The sequence below is a fragment of the Vitis riparia genome, chromosome 9 (genome assembly GCF_004353265.1).
Source record: "Vitis riparia cultivar Riparia Gloire de Montpellier isolate 1030 chromosome 9, EGFV_Vit.rip_1.0, whole genome shotgun sequence".
Lineage (NCBI taxonomy): Eukaryota > Viridiplantae > Streptophyta > Magnoliopsida > Vitales > Vitaceae > Vitis > Vitis riparia.
The window spans coordinates 10,344,919-10,366,385 of NC_048439.1; the positions used below are offsets into that span (position 1 = coordinate 10,344,919).

General features: G+C 33.9%; 1 protein-coding gene and 1 long non-coding RNA gene across 6 annotated transcripts in view; both read right to left on the minus strand.

Moving 5' to 3' along the window:
- LOC117922375 overlaps positions 1-18,294 on the minus strand; it is a 37,574-nt gene extending 19,280 nt beyond the window's left edge. For 4 of the 5 annotated variants that reach the window (XM_034840514.1, XM_034840513.1, XM_034840510.1 and 1 more), the window contains exons 1-5: positions 17,774-18,294; positions 17,497-17,646; positions 17,186-17,320; positions 16,229-16,315; positions 15,455-15,583 (exon numbers count right to left, since the gene is read on the minus strand). In XM_034840514.1, the coding sequence (XP_034696405.1) occupies positions 15,455-15,583; positions 16,229-16,315; positions 17,186-17,320; positions 17,497-17,646; positions 17,774-18,284 (1,012 nt within the window). In that variant the 5' untranslated portion in view covers positions 18,285-18,294. The remainder of the gene's footprint in view (positions 1-15,454; positions 15,584-16,228; positions 16,316-17,185; positions 17,321-17,496; positions 17,647-17,773) is intronic. The other variant, XM_034840512.1, reaches the window with a different exon arrangement.
- On the minus strand, positions 6,393-7,484 carry LOC117922377. Its single transcript, XR_004652482.1, has 2 exons — positions 7,451-7,484; positions 6,393-7,351 (listed from the first exon to the last, which is right to left on the minus strand). It is a non-coding gene; the product is annotated as an uncharacterized LOC117922377 (long non-coding RNA).
- Positions 18,295-21,467: the final 3,173 nt, after the last annotated feature.

The following is a 21,467-nucleotide window of genomic DNA, read 5'->3' on the forward strand; positions in this document are numbered from 1 at the left end:
ATTAATTACTATCTTGTATTGAATGCTTAGTTTCCTTTATTAATGCATGGAATGTTTTATTCGTGACAAGAATCATGTCTTATAACCATATCACCCTAATTATTACTAATAATAAGTTAATTAGAATGAATTATGTTGATTGGAAAAGAACTTGGACATAGTGCTCATAATAAAACAATTGAAATGGGTAACTCAGAAGATTGCTTCTTCCATTTCCAAAGAGTTTGCCACGCATGAATACAAAAGTACTCATTCCTAATGACAAAGAGTGGATGAGAAGGCCCATTGTATTATACTTGTGAGATTCTCTTAAGTTTGTAAGAGATGTTTGGTGATAAGGTAAGCTAACTACGCAATTTGCTCTTAGGTCCTTTATGAACACTAGAATAACAAAAGGAACTCTGGTTAAAGATCATATAATTCACATGATTGCACTCTTTAACGAGATGAAGATATTTGGAGTTGAGATAGATAGGGAAACCCAGGTTGATATGATCCTAAAGACCTTATTGAATTCGTAAGGAATGTCCTATGTTCCTAAAGAGAAAAATACTTTCAAGAAAACCAAGCAAGGAAATACTAAGGTTAAGAAAGGTAAGACCAAAGGTTGAGAAGGGTCATCAAAATAAGGAATGTCCTATGTTCCTAAAGAGATCAGAAGATAGGTTTCATTTACTTTTAGGTGAATCATGTTTAGTGTTGGATTCTACCAATTCATAGTGGATAGATTTCGGGGCCACAACCATAGCTGTAATTCTTTATAAGGGTTTCAACTAAAAGAAGGTTGAATGAGGAAGAAGTGTACTTGACTCTAACATTTGTTGTGAGCATTGTTATGCAAGTAGTGGAAGACATTACCTAGTATTTGAAAATAATAAACATTTAGAACTCTAGGATTGTCTTTATGTACTTGAGTTTAGAAAGAATTTGATTTCAATTTCTAGTTTAAATAAACCAGGTTATTTAGTTTATTTCAATAAAATTGTTTCTATGAGAAAGAATGATTCATTTATTTTCTCAAGTCCAGTGGTTGAAAATCTTTGTCATATTCTATCTTGTATGTTGTTAAAAATTATCATATCTCATTAAAGAGGAAGATGTCTAACACTAATAAAAACATATTTGTGGCATCTACATCTAGGTCACATTAATCTAAATAAGATCCAAAGAGTGGTTAAGTCTAGAACATTGCACTCACTAGTTCTAGAAGACTTTCAAGTCCATGAATCCTATTTAAGAGGTAAAATGACTAAGAGACCCTTTAATACTAAGGGCATTAAAGTCAAAGAATTTCCAAAGTTACTGCACACTAATGTTTGTGGACCATTTAATGTTCAAGCATGTGGAGGGTATGAGTATTTTATCATTTTTACGGATGATTACTCTAGGTATGGTTATGTTTACCCTTTGCATAGGAAATATGATGCCTTAAATAAATTCAAGGAATTTAAGAAAAAATCAAAGAACTAGTTAGGTAAATGCCTCAAGGTACTTTGATCTGATCAAAGTGGAAAGTATATATTAGTCAAGTTTGATTCTTAATTTCTTGAAAAAAATAAGGGATTATATCTAAATTGAGTCTCTTTAGAACTCCATAACAAAATGAAGTGGCGAAAAGAAGAAGTCAAACTCTTATGCACATGGTGAAATCCATAATGAGTTTTTCTACACTCCTTATATCCTTTTTGGGATGTCTTAGATACTGTTAGATATCTTCATAACTTAGTTCCATCTACGTAGGTAGATTTGACTCCTACAAGGATATGGATGGGTAGTAAACCTAGGTTACACCATATTCTCATTTGAGGGTGTTTAGCACATGTGATGAAACCAAAGGTAGATAAGTTGAAACCAAGGTTAGAAGTTAGTTTGTAGGTTATCCAAAAGAAACAAGGGGTTATTAATGGCTAGGTCGATTAGAAGGTGTTTGTTAGTACAAAGGCTATATTTTTGGAAGGTGACTATATCACGAGTAATAGGACTAGAAATGAAGACATTTTAAAAGCACTAAATAAGACTCTCAATAACAACATAAAAACTATGAATCTAATACCAACCATTCCAATTTCTAGTACACCAATGTCTCATTATTGTGAGAAGGTTGTTATACAACCAGGCTGATTTATGTATTTGGGAATGCCTTGCGAGGCTATTCTAGAAAAACATAAGATTGATCTCATAGATTATGATGAAGCAATGAGCGATGTGGATGCACATATTTGGCAAAGAGCTATGGAGGTGAAGTTAGAATCCATGTATTTTAACCAAGTTTGGGAGTTTGTAAAAGTACCTAAAGGGATAAAACCTATAGGGTGCAAGTGGGCCTACAAGAGGAACAAGGGAGTAGATGGAAGAGTTGAGACTTATAAGGCTAGGCTTGTAGTGAAAGGTTATAGTCAGAAACTTGATTTCAAGTATGAAGATAACTTATTAGTAGCCATGCTCAAGTTTATTAGAATACTCCTATCCATTGCGACACATCTTGATTATGAGATATGGCAAATGGATGTTAAGACTACATTCTTGAATGACAATCTTGATGAGAGCATCTATATGATGTAATCAAATAGTTTTATAATAAAAGGCCAAGAATATATGGTATATAAGTTGCACAAATCCATTTATGGATTGAAGCAAGCATCCTGCTCATGGAACAAATGTTTCAATTAGGCAGTCAAGACCTTTAATTTCGATCAAAATGAGGATGAACCTTGTATTTACAAGAAATTGCAAGAAAACATGGTGGTCATTATGATCTTGTATGTAGATGACATATTACTCATGGGTAATAATGTAAGATTATTGTCATTTATCAAGATCCGATTTTCTATTCAATTTCAAATGAAGATCTAAGAGAAGCACGATATATTCTTGGGATCAAGGTCCTAAGAGACCATAAGAATAGAAAACTAACACTATGTTAAGCCACCTATTTAAAAAGCTTTTAGTCAAGTATATGATGCAGGATACTAAGAAAGGTTTATTATATTTCAACCATGGAATTCCTTTTTCCTAGGATCAATGTCCTAAGACACCTCAAGAGAAAGAGTGCATACAAGCAGTACCTTATGCATTAGCAGTAGGTAGCCTTATATATGTGAGATTATGTACTAGACTAGATATTTACTTTACAGTAGGTATGGGGAGTATATATTAGTCAAATTTAGGTCCAAAACACTAGATAGTTTGTCAACTATATACTTAAATATCTTATGAGAGTGAGGGATTATATACTGATATTCCAAAGTGATGAGTTAATACTTAAAGGGTACACCGATTCGGACTTTTGGTTTGATAAGGATCCTAGTCGATCTACCTCTTGTTTTGTATTTACTATTGGTAGTATGGTTGTTAGTTGGAGAAGTGTGAACCAATCTTGTATTCCTAACTCTACTATAGGAGTTTAGTACATTGTAGCCTTTCAAATAGCAAAAGAAGTTGTTTGGCTTAGGTTGTTTCTTATGGAACTTAGGGTAGTCCTCTTGGCTATACAACCAATGATACTATTTTGTGACGATAGTGGGGCTTTGGTATAGTCTAAAGAACCAAGAAATCACTAAAAGGGTAAAAACAATAAAAGAAAGTATTACTTGATTCAAGAGATAGTTCAAAGGGGTGATATAGTGGTTGAGAATATACCTTTTGTGGAAAACCTAGTGGATCCCTTCACCAAAACATTGACAGAGAGTCTTTGATGGTCATAGGAATAGCATATGTATGTTAGATGTGCACCTTGCTTGCTATAGTAACATGATGCTTTAAGGATTGGTGGGAAATTGTTAAGATAAAGTTTAAAAAACATGACATGATGTAACAAATTCAAAGTTGATTATTTATTTAATAAAGCTTTAGTTTCACTTTATCTATTCTTATTCCATGTACTGTACTTTATGAGCATTTTGGCTTGCATATCTTTCATTGTACATAAATTAGGTGCCTTAAGAGTTGCATGAAAGATCCAAGTCATGGGTTCCTTGCAAGTAGATGATCTGTTAACAATCGTTTCATGGCCTTAGGTAACCCATTTGAGGTTGTAGTGCACTACCTCCTAATTAAAGGGATGGCAAGTCTTAACCATCGGGATGGGTTTCCCATGGTGAGTGCACTAGTATGTATGGTTACACATTAGACAAGATTCATAGTAAATCATAATGTAAGGCTATTGAGTAGTTATGACTTCACTAAACTACTATTTTGCATTTTCTCTTAACCTTAAGAGAATACTGAGTGTATGCTAAAGTTAGTAATGACTTTAACTTATGAGTAAGATCCTAAAGTGATAATATAATCCTTATGAATTGGAACACTATTGATGAAAGACGACAACAAGTATTCTTAATAAAGGCACCATGATATTTCATGGGATTGAGATATTGTGTCTTCTTGGGTGATCTTAAAAAGATATGTTCAGGAAAACTATGGTCATAGTAGTTCCTTAAGTGGAACTTGGTATTAGCTTATTATGAGCAAAGATGTGTCAATTGATCACACCATAGCAGGATCTAGAACTCAAGGAGAGTAAAGGTAATGTTGAGCAGTTGATAACTTTCACTTTGTTAGTGTGGAAATATGGGATTATGATTTGTAATTAAGTGCCAAGATTAGAAGGATTGTGTTAGGATACTTTCTATTTTATGGATGAGAGAATCTCTCCTAATTAGTTATTGTTTCCTTAGAGATAGTGATTGTGCATATTATATGGCTTAGATTAGGAATCCCACTTGTATATATATAGGTCACTTTGTATTCAGTTTTGACACAGAAAAAAAGAAGAATATTTTCTTCATGGTATCAGAGCATTCAGATCTGAACCACGTATAAAAAAAAAAAAAAAAAATCATCATCTTTTTCCATGGAGAGCAGAACGGAAGGATCAAACTCGGAGGTGACGTCCAGACCTGAAGCAGTTCACTCCGGCAGTGCCAGCACCACAGACGGCATCATTCTTCCCATAACAGGTCATAAACTCAATGGGCAGAATTTTATTCAATGGGCTCAATCTGTTCGGATCTTCATCTGCGGGAAAGGTAAGGAAGAATACCTTACGGAAGCCATTGTTCAGCCGAAGGAAGATGATCCAGGATATCGAACCTGGAAGTTGGAAAATAGTATGGTGATGTCTTGGTTAATTAACTCTATGACCAATGACATAGGAGAAAACTTCATGTATTATGGCACAGCAAAGGAGATATGGGATGCAGCTAGAGAGACCTACTCCAACATCGATAATACCTCGGCGATTTTCGAAATCAAGAGTATTCTCCAGGATCTTCGACAAGGAGATTCAACTGTTACCGAATATTTTAATATCCTTACACGGTATTGGCAACAACTCGATATTTATGAAGAATTGGTTTGGAAGTGTCCCGAAGATGGACTCCTATACAAGAAGGTCATTGAAAAGGAACGCATCTACAAATTTTTACTTGGCCTTAATAAGAATTTAGATGAGGTACGTGGAAGAGTTCTAAGTATTAAGCCATTACCTAGTGTTAGGGAAGTTTTTTCTGAAATTCGCAGAGAGGAAAGCAGACAAAAGTGATGTTGGGAACCCAAAATTCCTCCAAAAATCTTGAGAACTCAGCCCTAGTTGCACGAGGAACCCAATCCAACAACAACAACCACCAAACGAAGAAGAATCGTCCATGGTGCGACCATTGTAGAAAACCTGGACACACGAAAGAGACTTGCTGGCATCTACACGGTAAACCTGCTGATTGGAAACCTTCTCGGCCACAGCAAAACAGAGAAGGCCGGGGTTACACCGCTACAGCCGAAGAAGACACATCTGGCACTAGCTCAAATCCTGGACCGTTTAGCAAAGAGCAATTGGAGGCACTACAGAAAATGTTCCAACAGACTCTTCAATCAACTGGAACAACTATTGGTACCGCATCTGTAGCCCAGAAAGGTATTTTTTCCCATGCCCTAAATGTTAGACAGGAAAATCACACTACATGGATAGTGGAATCAGGAGCTTCAGATCACATGACTGGGAATCTCATGGTTTTTCATGAATATACTCCTTGCCATAACAATTCCTCTGTTCGAATTGCTGATGGAACCCTTTCTAGGGTATTCGGCACAGGTTCAGTTATTATTTCCAAGGATATTACTCTTCACTCCGTGCTCTATGTTCCGAAATTGGATTGCAACCTATTGTCTATAAGTAGACTAACACAGGATCTTAATTGTGTTACTAAATTCCTTCCTCACATGTGTGAATTTCAGGCCTTGAACTCTGGGAAGAGGATTGGCAATGCTTGTGTAGTTTCCAACCCTAGTACCAAGACGGATAGTGTTGTTATGTTATGGCACTACCGATTAGGTCACCCAAATTTTTCCTATCTTGAAAAACTATATCCATCATTATTCAATAAAAATTCCAAAAATTTTCAATGCGAAATATGTCAATTGTCCAAACATACTCGCAACTCCTATTCCATTCAACCATACAAACCATCTCATCCTTTTTCCTTGATTCACAGTGATGTTTGGGGGGCCTCTAGAATCAACAACATTACAGGTTCTAGATGGTTTGTCACCTTTGTTGATGACCACACTCGAGTGACTTGGGTATTCCTTATGAAGAAGAAATCATAAGTGAGGGAAATATTTGAAAACTTCAACAACATGGTTCAGACGCAGTTTCAGGCAAAAATTCAAGTCCTTCGGACAGATAATGCTCGAGAATACTATCACAACACTCTTGGGTCATATCTTCTGGAGAATGGCATCGTACATCAAAGCTCGTGCATTGATACTCCACAGCAAAATGGAGTTGCAGAAAGGAAAAATAGACATTTGATGGAGGTTGCACGATCCCTCATGATAGCTTCAAACGTGCCTAAACAATTATGGGGTGAAGTTGTACTCACAGCAACCTACTTGATCAACCGAATGCCTTCTAGGATTCTTCAATTTAAAACCCCGTGTCAAATCCTCCTCGCTGCATATCCATCCGCTCGAATAATCTCGTCTATCCCAATCAAAGTCTTTGGTTGTACTGCTTTCGTTCACATCCATAAGTCCCTACGTAGTAAACTTGATCCGACAGCCACTAAATGCATCTTTCTCGGGTACTCACCAAACCAAAAAGGATACAAGTGCTACTCTCCAACAACCAAGAAATTCTACATTTCCATGGATGTCACTTTCTTCGAAAATCAACCCTTCTACCCCAAAATTGCAATTCAGGGGGAGAACTGGTCCACAGATGAATTCCAATTCTGGGAAACCGAAATCAGCACTACTTCTCCTTTGAGTTCATCACTGCCTCCTCAAACAGATACTACTCTTTCTGTCCCCGAAAACAATTCCTTGGATGTCCCTTCTGTCATACCTGAGTCAACTACACAAGGCAGTAAAGAGGTAATAGTTTATTCTAGAAAAAATTTAAAGGAAAAGCCTGAGAAACCTCCTCAAAAGGAGCCCGAAGACAGCACTTCACCTGAGCAGAACCAAGAATTGGACCAGGATCCAAGCAACCCAAACTCAGAACCAGGTAACACAATCTATGATCTAAATTCCAATAATGACCTTGATGATCTTGATCAACCCATTGCTTTAAGGAAAGGTGTAAGATCCTGCACTCAGCATCCAATCAGTAATCATGTGTCCTATGGAAAGCTTTCACAGAATTTTCAAGCGTTCATCACTTCTCTTGAAGATGATCGTATCCCATCCAACATCCAAGAGGCACTTCAACAACCTGAATGGAAGACTGCTGTTCAGGAAGAAATACAAGCATTGGAGAAAAATGGGACATGGGAAATCGCAGAATTACCAGAGGGTAAGAGGCCTGTTGGATGCAAGTGGATATTTACCGTGAAGCACAATCCAGATGGAAGTATAAACAGGTTCAAGGCTCGACTAGTAGCTAAAGGATTTACTCAATCCTATGGCATTGATTATGAAGAGACATTTGCACCAGTAGCAAAGCTCAACTCCATCAGAGTGTTATTGTCAGTTGCAGTAAATTTGGACTGGAATCTGCACCAACTTGATGTCAAAAATGCATTTCTCAACGGAGAACTAGAAGAGGAAGTCTACATGAAGATTCCACCTAGTATGGAAACTCCAGAAAATTCAGGAAAAGTGTGTAAACTGAGAAAGTCCCTATACGGTCTAAAACAGTCACCTAGGGCCTGGTTTGATCGACTGACTAGAGTTGTGAAAAAACATGGGTTCATCCAATGTCAAGCAGATCACACACTGTTTATGAAGCACTCTAAGGAAGGTGAAATGACTTTGTTCATTGTCTATGTTGATGATATTATAATTACCGGAGACGATGAAGAAGGGATAGGGAATCTCAAGAAGCTGCTAGCAAGAGAATTTGAAATCAAAGATCTTGGACAACTCAGATACTTTCTTGGCATGGAAATTGGCAGAACTAAGGAGGGAATTGTGGTCACGCAAAGGAAGTATGTCCTTGATCTACTTCAGGAGACTGGAATGCTAGGTTGTAAGCCAGTGGACACGCCTATGGATCCTATTGGTAAGATTGATAAAGATAATGACAGTCATCCAACTGACAAAGACAGGTACCAGAGGTTAGTAGGAAAGTTGATCTACTTAACTCACACAAGGCCCGATATTGGTTTCGCTGTGAGCATGGTAAGCCGCTACATGAACAATCCCACTGAAAGACACATGAAAGCCGTATACAGAATTTTACAGTACCTTAAAAAGAGCCCGGGTAGAGGACTCTACTTCAAGAAAACCTCAAGTAGGGAAGTTGAGGTATTCACAGATGCTGATTGGGCAGGATCCTTGACAGATCGGAGGTCAACTACTGGGTATTGTTCCTATGTGTGGGGAAACTTGGTGACTTGGAGAAGCAAGAAGCAGTCCGTAGTGGCGAGAAGCAGTGCAAAGGCAGAATTCAGGGCAATGGCTCATGGGATATGTGAAGGAATGTGGCTCCAAAGAATACTCAAGGAACTTGGAATTATATCAAACTCCACTATGACAGTTTTGTGTGATAACAAGGCTACCATAAGTATTGCAAAGAATCCAGTTCAACACGACAGAACCAAGCACGTGGAGATAGACCGTCACTTCATCAAGGAGAAACTTGAAGGGGGAACAATCAGACTTATGTATATTCCTTCAAGTCGTCAAACAGCAGACATTCTGACAAAAGCACTTCCAAAGGCCACCTACGAAAACATGAAAAGCAAGTTGGGAATGCTAGACATCTACCACCCAACTTGAGGGGGAGTGTGGAAATATGGGATTATGATTTGTAATTAAGTGCCAAGATTAGAAGGATTGTGTTAGGATACTTTCTATTTTATGGATGAGAGAATCTCTCCTAATTAGTTATTGTTTCCTTAGAGATAGTGATTGTGCATATTATATGGCTTAGATTAGGAATCCCACTTGTATATATATAGGTCACTTTGTATTCAGTTTTGACACAGAAAAAAAGAAGAATATTTTCTTCAGTTAGAATATAGACACTAGTTCATGTGAAGACTGTAAACAATGAATAACAAGTCATGGACTTAAACACTTAGTGTCTTATTGTTATTTGCATAGGGTACTAGTGCATAATTGATTCTTTGTAGTGAGATGTTGGATCAACTTTAAAATTAGATTATGTAAGAACCAATACTGTCTTCTAGGTTCTAGCGATCCTTGCTTGAACTCATATACCTTGATAACATGATTTATTAAGGTTGGATTAGCTTTTAGTTCACTTATGTGCATAAAAGCATTTTGGTAATTTCATAAGGTTACTTAAGGGTTAGTGAATGATATCTTTGAATTATGCTATTGATTAATTGGACAACTCTATTTGGTTAATTAATCAATTAGGACACATTTGGGCTAGATTAAGTGACTTAAGCCTATGGTGGGCTCAAGTCACATAAGCCCAATAGGAACCTTATAAATACCACCTTAAGGATTAGGGTTTAAGTCTTCTTTTTCCTCTAACATTCTCTATATTCCATATATAGAGAGAGAACCCTACCCTCTAGCTTAAAAATTTTCACTATCTAAGTTTTAAGGTTTGAGGTTAAGTCTTTGAGTGGAAGATCATGCCTTTATAAGACTTTCGACAACATTGTTTTGTTCATTACCGAAAGAAAAAAAGTTGAGAACATCTAAATTATTGGTAAGCACACTAAACTTATTTTCTAAATCCTAGAAAAGTTTTGAATTCACATTTTCTACTGTGCATAGGGTTTACAAAACCTTAGAAAGAATAACACTCCTAACCTAATCATGACATAAGTAATAGAGTAATCCAAAATACCCTACAATGAGATTCTAGAGTGAGCATATATTTCCTATGGATTAGGTTACTGTTGATGGAAGTTGATAGCAATAGGTATTCTCAATTGAGACACCATGATATCTCATGGGAATGAGATAGTGTGTGTTGTTGGGTGATCTTAAGGACATATATTCAGGTAAATTATGACCATAGTAGTTCCTAAAGTGGAACTTGACATAAGCTCTTTATAATGTAGCTAATTTCATATTGCTCACACAATAAAAGGATCTATAACTTAAGAATGATATAGGTAATCTTAAGAGATTGATAGCTTTCACCTTATTATATTACAAACACCAATTCATGAAGAAACTATATGCAATGGATAATAGGTCACAAACTTGACCAGTTAGAGACTCGTTGTAACATACATAGGATACTAGAGTACAGTTGACTCTCTATAGTATGATGTTGAGTTAACCATAGAATTAGATTCATAGGGAGTCAGTACTATCTAATGGTCTTAGTGATCTCTACTTAAGTTTATATACCTTGATGACATAATTTATGAGGGTCATATTAGTTTTTAATTCACTTATGTGCGTAAAGGCATTTTGATAACTATGTAAGCTTACATAAGGGCTAGTAAACAAAATCTTTAGACTAGGTTAATTAATTAATTGAAGCCTCAATTAATCAATTAAGACCCTTTTAGGTTAAATTAAGTGACCCAAGCCTAAGGTGGGATCAAGTCACTTAATCCAATTGGAAACCTATTATAAATAGCCTCTCAGTGGTTAAGGCTTCAAACTTTTGACCTTCTCTCTTATGTTCCAAAGAGAGAACCCTAGTCTTAACCCTCCAAATCTCTACCATCTAAGTACTTAGCTTTAAAAAAAATGGTCATCGAGTGGAAGATCAGTGGTTTGCAAGATCTCTAATGACTACTACAACATTCAACAATCATCTTCATTGCAAGGAATTAATCTAGGAACACCCAAATCTTCGATAAACACTTTAACTCGTAGATCAAGATTCTACTAATGCTTTAAATGCTTTGTTTCCACTAGTTCTAAGAATAGTTTCATCATGTACCTAACAAAATCTAAGGCCTGAGAATGGAGCAATTTGGAGTTACCAATAAAGATATTAGAAAGCTCTCACCAAAATCTATCTAGCAATGAATGAGGGTACTTTTAAGAAGATTTCAATTGCAACCACCTGCAAGGGAATCTAGGAGATATTACAAAATACACACAAGAAAGATGATAAGGAATAAAAAGTTCTTCAAACTCTTAAAGGAGAATATGAAGATTTTGATATAAAAAAATTGGATTCAATATTTGATTATTTTCTAGATTATTGGGTATTGTGAATTTATTAAAAATAAATAAATGAAATTTTAAATAATACTCTTGTGATTGAAAAAAATACTTTGATCTCTAGATTCGAAGTTTGATTATATGGTTATGGCCATTGAAGAATCTAAAGATTTTGATGTTATGGCCATTAATAAACTTATGGGATCATTGTGAAATCATGAAAAAAGATTAAAAAGGAAGAACCCTGAAAAAAAAAATCCTTCAAAAATACACAAGGAAAGAAAGAAGAAAACTTTAATGAAAGAAGTTTTAACATTCATAGATGTGGTTGTAGACATGGCTAACATGATAGAGGAAGAGTAGTTTCAATTCATTAAACAATAAAAGAATAAGCCAAAACTCATATTCATCAAAAGAACATGGAAGATGGCGCAACTCAAGGCAAAATGAAAAGGAAATGTATGATAAATCCCAAATTTAATGTTATAATTGTAACAAATATAGTCATTATGCTTATGAATATAGAAGTTCCAGTAATACTATAGAAAAGTGAGCCAACTATTGGAATAGATTCTGGAAAGTATGACATGATGTAACATATGGTTAATTCATTAATAAATTTATCCATTTATGTATCTAGCTTCCTTTAATATCTTATTTGCATTAATTTGTTATTTGAGCATACACACCTATATCACTTGCATTGTACATGACTTGGGTGCATTGGGAGTTTCATATAGGTACAAGTCATAGGTTCCTTATAAGATGATTAGTTGTTCACAATCGATTCATAGATTTGGGCAATCCAGCATAAACTATAGTGCACCAACTCCTAATTGGAGGGATGACTCGTCTTGGTCACTAAAATAGGTTTGCCATGGTAAGTGCACTAGTATGTATAGTTACACATTGGATAGGACCTATGGTGAATCATGCTATACTGCATGGACTTTCAACCTTGAAAAGCTATTAACCTTGTGCTAACATCAATAAGACTTATAGGTGATACCCTATGTGGCCATATTAACCTTGTGCCTGCATCCGTGAGAGATGTGATTAGGCAGAAGAACAATAGGTAGACCAGCTCCATAATGTTTTTTGCAATTTTAGAATCATCTTTGATGACTTCATCGACTTGGAATTGATCTAAGAGCATCAAGATCAAAGGTATGTTCTTTCTATCTTTAGATCTAAGTTCCTTTATGATTTTGGATACCATGTTTTTTGTTGCATTAAATCTAAAGAAACCTAGCATAGATATCAAGCACCTTATATGATCCAAGGCTAAGGGACAAAATAATTTAAAGTTCCCAACACCAACTATGTTAAAAAGAAAGATTAAGAACCTATCATATAGTTAGTATATAAAGGAGAAAGTAAGGAGAAAAACACAAGGTATCTTAACACGCAAAGCAAGCAATCACATAAAAGCATGTTTGTAGAGCTTGATGAATCAAAAAGTGATCATGTTACTTTTAGAGATACATCCGAAATTCCAATCAAAGGAATAGTTAAAATTCTAATGCATTTGAAAATGGAAGTCTTCAATTCATCCTAAATGTTTTCTATGTTCCCAACATGAAAAATAATATATTAAGTTTAACTCAACTCTTAGAAAAATTCATATGAAAAATCAAAGTCTCTCAATAAGAGATCAACATGTCAATTCAACTATTAATGTGCCTATGACAAGAAATACAATGTCTTTGTTAAACGTTTAAAATGATGTGTAAAATGTCTAAAATCTTGTGTCAATGATTTCTCTTGAATTTGACACTTAAGATTTGGAACCTTAAATTTGGAGGATTGAAATTGTTGAGCAAGAAAAATGTGGTGAGAAGATTGTCTTTTATAGAACACTTAAATTAATCATATGAAGGATACATACTTAGAAAAAATGCTCTGAAGAGTATTTAAATTTATGTGGATGTATTGGCCAATTCATCTAATTTTTTTTTTGGTAATAATAAATATTTTTTCCTTTTCATTGACAATTTGAGTAAAAAAAAAAAAAGCTTAGGTGTATTTTTTTACAAAAAAATAAAAATAAAATTGAAGTACTTTGTGTTTTTAAGAAATTTAAAGCACTTGTTGAAATGGAAAGTGGCCACAATATAAAGGCAATGGATCCAATAGAGAAGAGGAATTCATATAAATAAATAAATAAAATTGAAGAATATTGTGCAAGTCATGGTATTCGTCAACCTTTAATAGTTTTACATTCTCCATAAAAAATAGTGTAGTTGAAAGAAAAATAGAACTATTCTTGACATGACTTAAGGTATGTCGAAAAGTAAGAAGATGGTTAAACAATTTTGAGTAAAAGAGATTGATTGTGTAGGATATTTGTCAAATCATTCTTCTAATTGAAGAGTATAGAATAAAAAACCACAACAAGCTTGGAATGGAAGAAAGTCGGATTTTTCAGTATTTGGAAGCATTACATAAGCTCATGCATCAGATAAAAAACAAAGTTAAATGACCAAAGTGGAAAACATATTTTCATTAGTTTTGACTTAAGCTCTAAAGGATAGAAATTATACAATTCAAACAATGGAAATATCATTATTAACAGAGATGTTAAGTTTAATGAAGAAGAAGCATGGAAATGGGATGCTCAAGAATACACTATGACACTCTTTCCCTCTATGAAGAAGAAGAACAAAAAATTGGAAGCTTACAATAGATTGTTACTCTACTTTCATCACCACCTTGATCAACTCATGAAGTTCCAACAACATCATCTTCATTAGAAAGTTTAAATATTGAAAGGACACCACGTTTTAGAAGTCTACAAGAGATTTAAAATCAAAATAATCTAATCTTTTTTTGTCTTTTGAAAATTGTGAACCAATAAGTTTTGAAAAAGCAATGCAAGACCAAAGATGAAAAGATGCTAAGGGTGTATAATGAAAGGAAGAATACAAAAGGAGAAGTGCAAAGATACAAAGAAAGATTGATAACTAGGGGTTATAAGCAACAAGGCATCTACTGTGTGAATTAAGAAATCATTGATTTTACTAACAAAAAATCAAGTTTTCCATTATCAAACCAAACACATTGATACACAATGTCATTTTATTATATAGTGCACTATGAAAACTAAAGTGTAATTAAACTTTATAAATCTCAAGTTCAAATTACAAATATTTTTATCAAACTTATCAAGTTTGAAGATTTTAGAAGGTTAAGGATACCTCTTGGAGCTACAAATCAAGTATAAGGGTGCATGTTGGAAAGTAAAACTTAATTTTAAAAGTTTCTAAATATTAAAATTAGATTTAGTCTCTAAAAGCCAAGAAGAATATTTTATTTTACTTTAGTTTCTATATAATTGAGTGGTCAAGTCCTAGATGGTTTCTGTATATTGTTTTAGGTGTTTATATTTAGTTGCATGTGAGTATTTATAAATATGAAATTATGCAACATTTAAAAAAAAAAAAAAAAAAGTTGTGAAGGAGAAAAAAAAAAATTAATTCTTTCCAATTTTTATCTTCTCTTTTAAACCTATTACTCCATAGTCTTCTACCATTCCATAGAAAATCTATCTCATAGTTGAAAGAATGATCAAGTTCAAGAACATAAAAAAATAATAATAATAATAATAAAAAATCTAGAAAATTTATTATGAATTAATATAGTAAACTTAGTTATACAGTAGATATTTGCCATGTACAGGGTAATTTTGAAGCTACAATGCAACATAAATTTCAATGATATGGCATGCACAAAGTTTTCAAAACATTTAACCCTTCACCATATGCTTGAAATATGCAATAATTTGTAGCTAATGAAGAGTTTGAGGTCTTATGCCATACCGACATAATGTGGTATGAGTGATGATGCCATGTTTGTACAAAATGTGCTTATGAAGAAATTATGCAATTTTCTTCATCACACACACCTGATGTTTTAATTATGCTCCAAAAGTTCATGCATGTTTGATAGTTCTCAGGACACTGGAGTATCTGTTTGCTCTTAGAAGTTTGTGGGCATTGTTGGCGAAGCTCATCTTCCTTTGGGTCTTCAACATCTTGTAGATTAAATAACAATGTCAATAAATATTTTTAAACATAAATTGTATATGATCCACTCCATTGATTATCATAGCAGAAACATCCTTGGAAAATCGATACAAAGTACCAACTTCAAATAGATGTTACAAGTACTTTTCATGCTCAGTCATACTACTATGACATGTTCATTAAAAAGTTATAAACTCCAAGAAGATTCAGAAGTAACTTTTTGAAGCAAATAAATTAAGCTATATTTTGTGTTAGAATCAGTTACCTACTTCTGTTACTTGGTTAAACTTAATCTGTTAGAATACAACTTAGTATCTTTGACAGAATATAAATCTCTAACAAATTATAATAGTGTATAAGAGCTTTGCTTTCTCCAGATTCAATGTACAAATTATATATAAATAATAACAAAGCTCACACAATAGAGCATTCTTTTGGGATTCTTAAACCTTCTGATTATCTCTCTAAAATCTGATGTTCTCATCAACATCTTCTCTAAGTTTAGTAGCATATTTCAACTTTCTTTTGGGAAGATGTAGGTTGGCATTTAGCTTATTGTAGAGTATTCCAGGAAATTCCCTCATACAGGTGCAAATAATTTTTCCTTGAATTTGCTTCAAATTGTAATCTAAAAAAGTGGATCCAACACTCACCTTGATGCTCGGAAGTTGCTTTTCTTCCTTGGTTTGGGTTCTCTGCATCATCATCCTTCTGACAGTTTGGTGCAAATATAGTAATTGCTGAAATTTTAAAGTAGGAATTGGTTGCAGCATTATGATGATAAAGAAATGCAAATATGATCTGCATGGTTCGGGTGTTGTTAGCAATGCAGATGAATTATATATATGCATTAATCATTTAGCCAACCCGCAAGCTCCAAAAACATTCTCCTATATGTATGTTGAAAACCTAATATTCTCAAACTGGTTGGGTTGAAGTTTGTTTTCCATGTCTGTTGTCATTCCATGAGTTTTCTCATCACCATTGTAGGACTGATTTTGGTAGTTAAGGGCTTGATGGTGTGGCAGATTTTCTTTCACCAAAGGAAAGGAATTACACTGATATGTGATCACAAGCTTCTATAGTTCATTTTTCATGCAGAGATGCGGTAAGAGAATGTCTCATGGAAAATGAGTAAACTAAACATTGTTGCATCTGAAGGATCTTAAAACCATTTGCAAGTAAAACCATGTACACTATTATTAATATAAATGTATAATTGTAATTACATATCCATGTTTTTTTTTATTTTAAAATTTTAAAAATTATTATATTAATTATTTATTATATGATAAAAATTTAAAAGGAGGATATATATATATATATATATATATATATATATATATATATATATATATATATATTTAACATAATATTTATCAAAGCAACTTTGTAGGCTAGTGGTCCTTTGCTCGTTTTGTAGGCTAGTGGGTCAGTTGAGAATAGAAAGCCCACAGTCCATAGTTTTTAGTCAAACAATAGTTCATGGGTTGACCGGTTTATATGAAACCAGATGGTTCAAGCGGTTTGACGGCAAACCGATTGGACCCGCAACTCTGGTCCAATTTTCAAAATATTAGAAATTATGCCATTCCCTTCATCACACATACCTGATGTTTTAATCATGTCCCCGAAGTACATGCATGTTTGATAGTTCTCAGGACCCTCGAGTATCTTTTTTCTCTTGGAAGTCTGTGGGCTTTGTTGTTGAAGCTCTTCTTCCTTGAGGTCTTCAACATACACACCTTGCAGATTAAATAACGACGTCAATAAATAGTTTGATATAGTTAATAGTAAACATAAATTGTATACGACCCACTCCATTGTTTGTCATAGAGGAAAATTCCTTGGAAAATCGATACAAAGTACCAGTTTCAAAGTTAAATTAGACTGTCACAGAACAGATCATGTAGAGACTCACAATGATAGATAATTCTTTCGAACCAGCTGAGGGGAGTACCACTCTTGAATGCAGTGGGCTTACTCGCCAGGAGATGGAGAGGGGTAAGTCCATTCTCGTCAACCGAGTCAACTAGATCTCCATAGTGATGAATTATTTGGAATGCCAAATCTGCAGTACTCAACAACACAAGAACAAAAAGGCCTTATTAAATGTACAGAAACATAAGTATAAAACGAACAGTATACGAAAGAAAAGACTCTTATGTAGACTAAATTACTTGTGGTAAAAAGCTCACCGAAGTATTCTTCATCGATAACGCAGTGAAGGATATTTCTGCCATCATCCCTCCGACAGTAATTGGCCCGTTCAGAGCTCTCACACATTCCATGTAGGAAAAGAAAAGCATCTTTCTGACCGCGGAGGGCTGCCAAGAAGAGCGGTGTTTCGGCTTTGTTGTTGGGAAAACCCACCAATTTTCGATCCTTATCAGTGATACACTTGCACATTTTAATATTTCCTATTGATGCAGCCAAATGGAGAGGAGTATCTCCTTCCTCATTTCCAATCTTCAAAGCATCAAGCTCGGATTTACTAATCTGTTCAACCAGTTCTTCAACTATTTTTTCTTCCTCATCTGAGACTGCCATATACAATATTGTCTCCCCCGATGCAGGGATGATAGCCTTGTGAGCACTGGGGTGTTGCTCGCATATTCTTACAACTCCTTCCCAATCACTTTGCATGGCGCAATTGAACAACTTCACTTTAATATCTTCCAGTTTTTCATCCTCAATTCCAGATGCCATTCTTCCTCTTAAAACAACAACCACCACTGACCATAAGGTTGATTGATCCACACACATACATATATAGAGAGAGAGAGAGGGGGGGGGGAAACCAATACCTTGCTTCAGATTTGGGGCAACTAAAGTAAAAGAAGCCTTATAGAATCTTATCAATACAAAAGAATACCATCTCTTGTTTCGACCTCTCTCTTTTCCATTTTTATTGTAAAAATTTTGGCGGTCAAAAGTTAGAAGTATTCTCAGATGTGATTAAGAAACAAGAAAAGCAAAAGTGGCTATTCTCTTTATTTTGGTGTACGTTTTGTTCCGAAAAAGAAAGAAAGAGATAAGTCATTCATATTAAAGGGAAAAGTAAAGTTTATGAAATTCTTGGTAATTAACCTTCTTTGATAATTCATAAGAATGCGTTATAAAAAATAACGACTTCTTTGAGAAATGTTATTCTTTAATTAGTTCCATTTTTTGAACCACTTCTCCGACCAACATAAAGAATAACGACATCTAAAATTATTTAAAATTTATTTTTATAACCACCAAAAGATGATGATTAAGTAATTAAACCTCGTCCTCCATCCTTTTCCTAAATCTTGCTTTTAATAAAATAACAACAAATAGTTTTATGGTGCTTTTAAAATGTAAAAGCAATGGTGGTATGCATGTTGGTTTTAGAAACATTTTTCAAAAATACTGAATTATAGAAAGGGTATTTTGGACTAGTTTGAATTCAATCGACAATTAATTGTATTAGTTTATTGAATTTTAAATTATTTAAAAAAATTAGTAGATCTACTAAAGAATCTAAAGCATTAATTAAGTCATGTTAAATTTAGGTAATCACCCAAAAGGAGAGGGGAATGGGTGTCAACATTTTTTGGAAATACTAAATTACAAGCAAGATATGGAGAAGACAATTAATAAATAAAGAACAATGTTAAGAAAGTGATAGAACAATATTGTAAACGCTTTTGTGGTGATTCGACAAGTCGTCTACATTCACTCTCCTCAAATTTCTAACCGAGTAAGGGTTCTTCTATCTTCAAGACTTGAACCACAAGCCTCTAATATCTAAATGTTGATTTTAATTAGGTTCTACTAGACCTTTGCAACTCTTCAAATAATCAACCTACTAGAATAACTTCTCTCACGAAAGTAAATAAGAATGAATTTATGAACTCCTAATCTTGTAACAATTTAGGGTCTCAATACAAGAAGGAACTAGGATGGACTTGAAGGTGCATAAAGAGGTTTGTAGGTTTAAGAATTAAATGCACTTTCTAAGAGCTTTGAATGAGAAGAAAGAATGGTTTTCAATTGAATGTAGTTGTTCTCCTATCAATAAATGTTCAAACTCACTTCAATTTATAATTTTCCAATTCGAGAACCCTAAAAGACATAAATAGGGTTTTACCAATTGAACAAGCAATTTGATTAGTTCACTAGCCATTATGCATTTAATGCACTTATAGGTGATTAACCATTGAGCAAGAATTCAACTAGTCCTCGGTTGGTTGAGGCTTTACTTCAACCAATCAAATATATGTTATTGGATGAGAGAGAAGATGCAAAGTGCACCTCAACCAGTCAAGCTCAACTGATTCCTCCCTACCTCAACTAATTGAACTGTAAAGTGATCAAACAACCTAGTTTTGAGGCTTGGAACCTCCAATAACTTATGTTCACCTTCTTAAAACTTTTAAGACAAGTTTAGAAAGAATTTGTCTCGAAATTTTAATTAAAAATGAGAAACCATCCAATTTTTATGAGAGTTGTTTTATTTAAGTTCAAAGATGGATGGTTTTAAAGCTTTAAATACATGGAAAAAAAATTGGCTTAAGTGCACTAATAAATAGCATCCTTACAAAGAGTCCTACGTCACTTTAAGTCTTCATGAATCCCAAATCTTCATAGTATTGATCTTCTTTAAAGGTTGCTTATGCTCTCTTTGAATTTTCATAAGTGAACCTAAAATAATTTACTTGATTTGAATCATTAGCAAACTCAACCTTGTTCTGTAATCATTAGGAGAAGCCTTTAACTAACAATTTTGGTCTTACTTAACTTTCTTGATTTAGAATTTAATTGCCTATTGAAAATTTTTGAAAAAGTATAGTTACATTCAGAGAAGAAATAGTAAACTCATGACTAAGGACTCATTCTAGACCAATTTTGGTCTATTCTTTCTAGTATGATTGGGTATATTTTTTAGGTTTAAATTATTTTAAAATTTACTAAATCCATTAAGAGTAGGTTTAAATTATTTTAAAAATTACTAAATCCATTAAGAAATCTAACACAACTTAATTGATTTGAAATCCATTCATCTAGATTGAAAATTCATAAAAATATAGTTATTTGTAGAAAAGAAAAAATTAAGCTATTTGGACCAATTTTAGTCCATGAATTTTTTGTTGTGCTGGTAGAAACTTTAATACAAACAATGTTAGTTAAGAGCATAAAGATAAAACATTCCACATAAATATATACAAGGTTTTAACGTTGTTCGGCCAACCATACCTACATCCACGAATGAGAGAGAACCATTCCACTATACAGTATAGAATATTGTAGAGGATGAAAACAAATACATTATTGGGTTCTTGAAACATTCTCATATTTTTTCACTCCTTGTATGTTACACCCCAAAACCCACTCCAAAGGCATGACGGTCATTTCACGCCTCAAGTCAGAAGACTCAAAGTGGAAACAATACAAACTTTCATCTTGTAACTGGAAATTACCAATTACCAAATTGTTGTTCAAGGAGTAAAATAAATAAATTCAAAAATCTCTAAATATCAATTTTAGAAACTAATACATCAAACCAACTGTTATTGCCCAAATAACTCCAAACTCAAATAATTCAAAAGGGAAATAAATTTTAACATCTAAATAAAGTCCAAAACAAAGAGAGTTTTGATAAATGTCCTAACAAGCCAATTTCCCTTCCTAACCATCACTCCTTGCTCGAACTGAGGGTACCCAGAAAAATTATCAACAAAGGAGGATGAACTCAAAGCCCAATAAGGAACATTAACACAATTTCATAGATCAAATATTTTCAATTATACTTACAAATAGGAGATATAACATATACTCTATTTATAAAAATTTTGAGTTGACATGCTAATACATTTAAACTGTTCAACCAAACATTTTCATATATATCAAAATCATTTCATATCC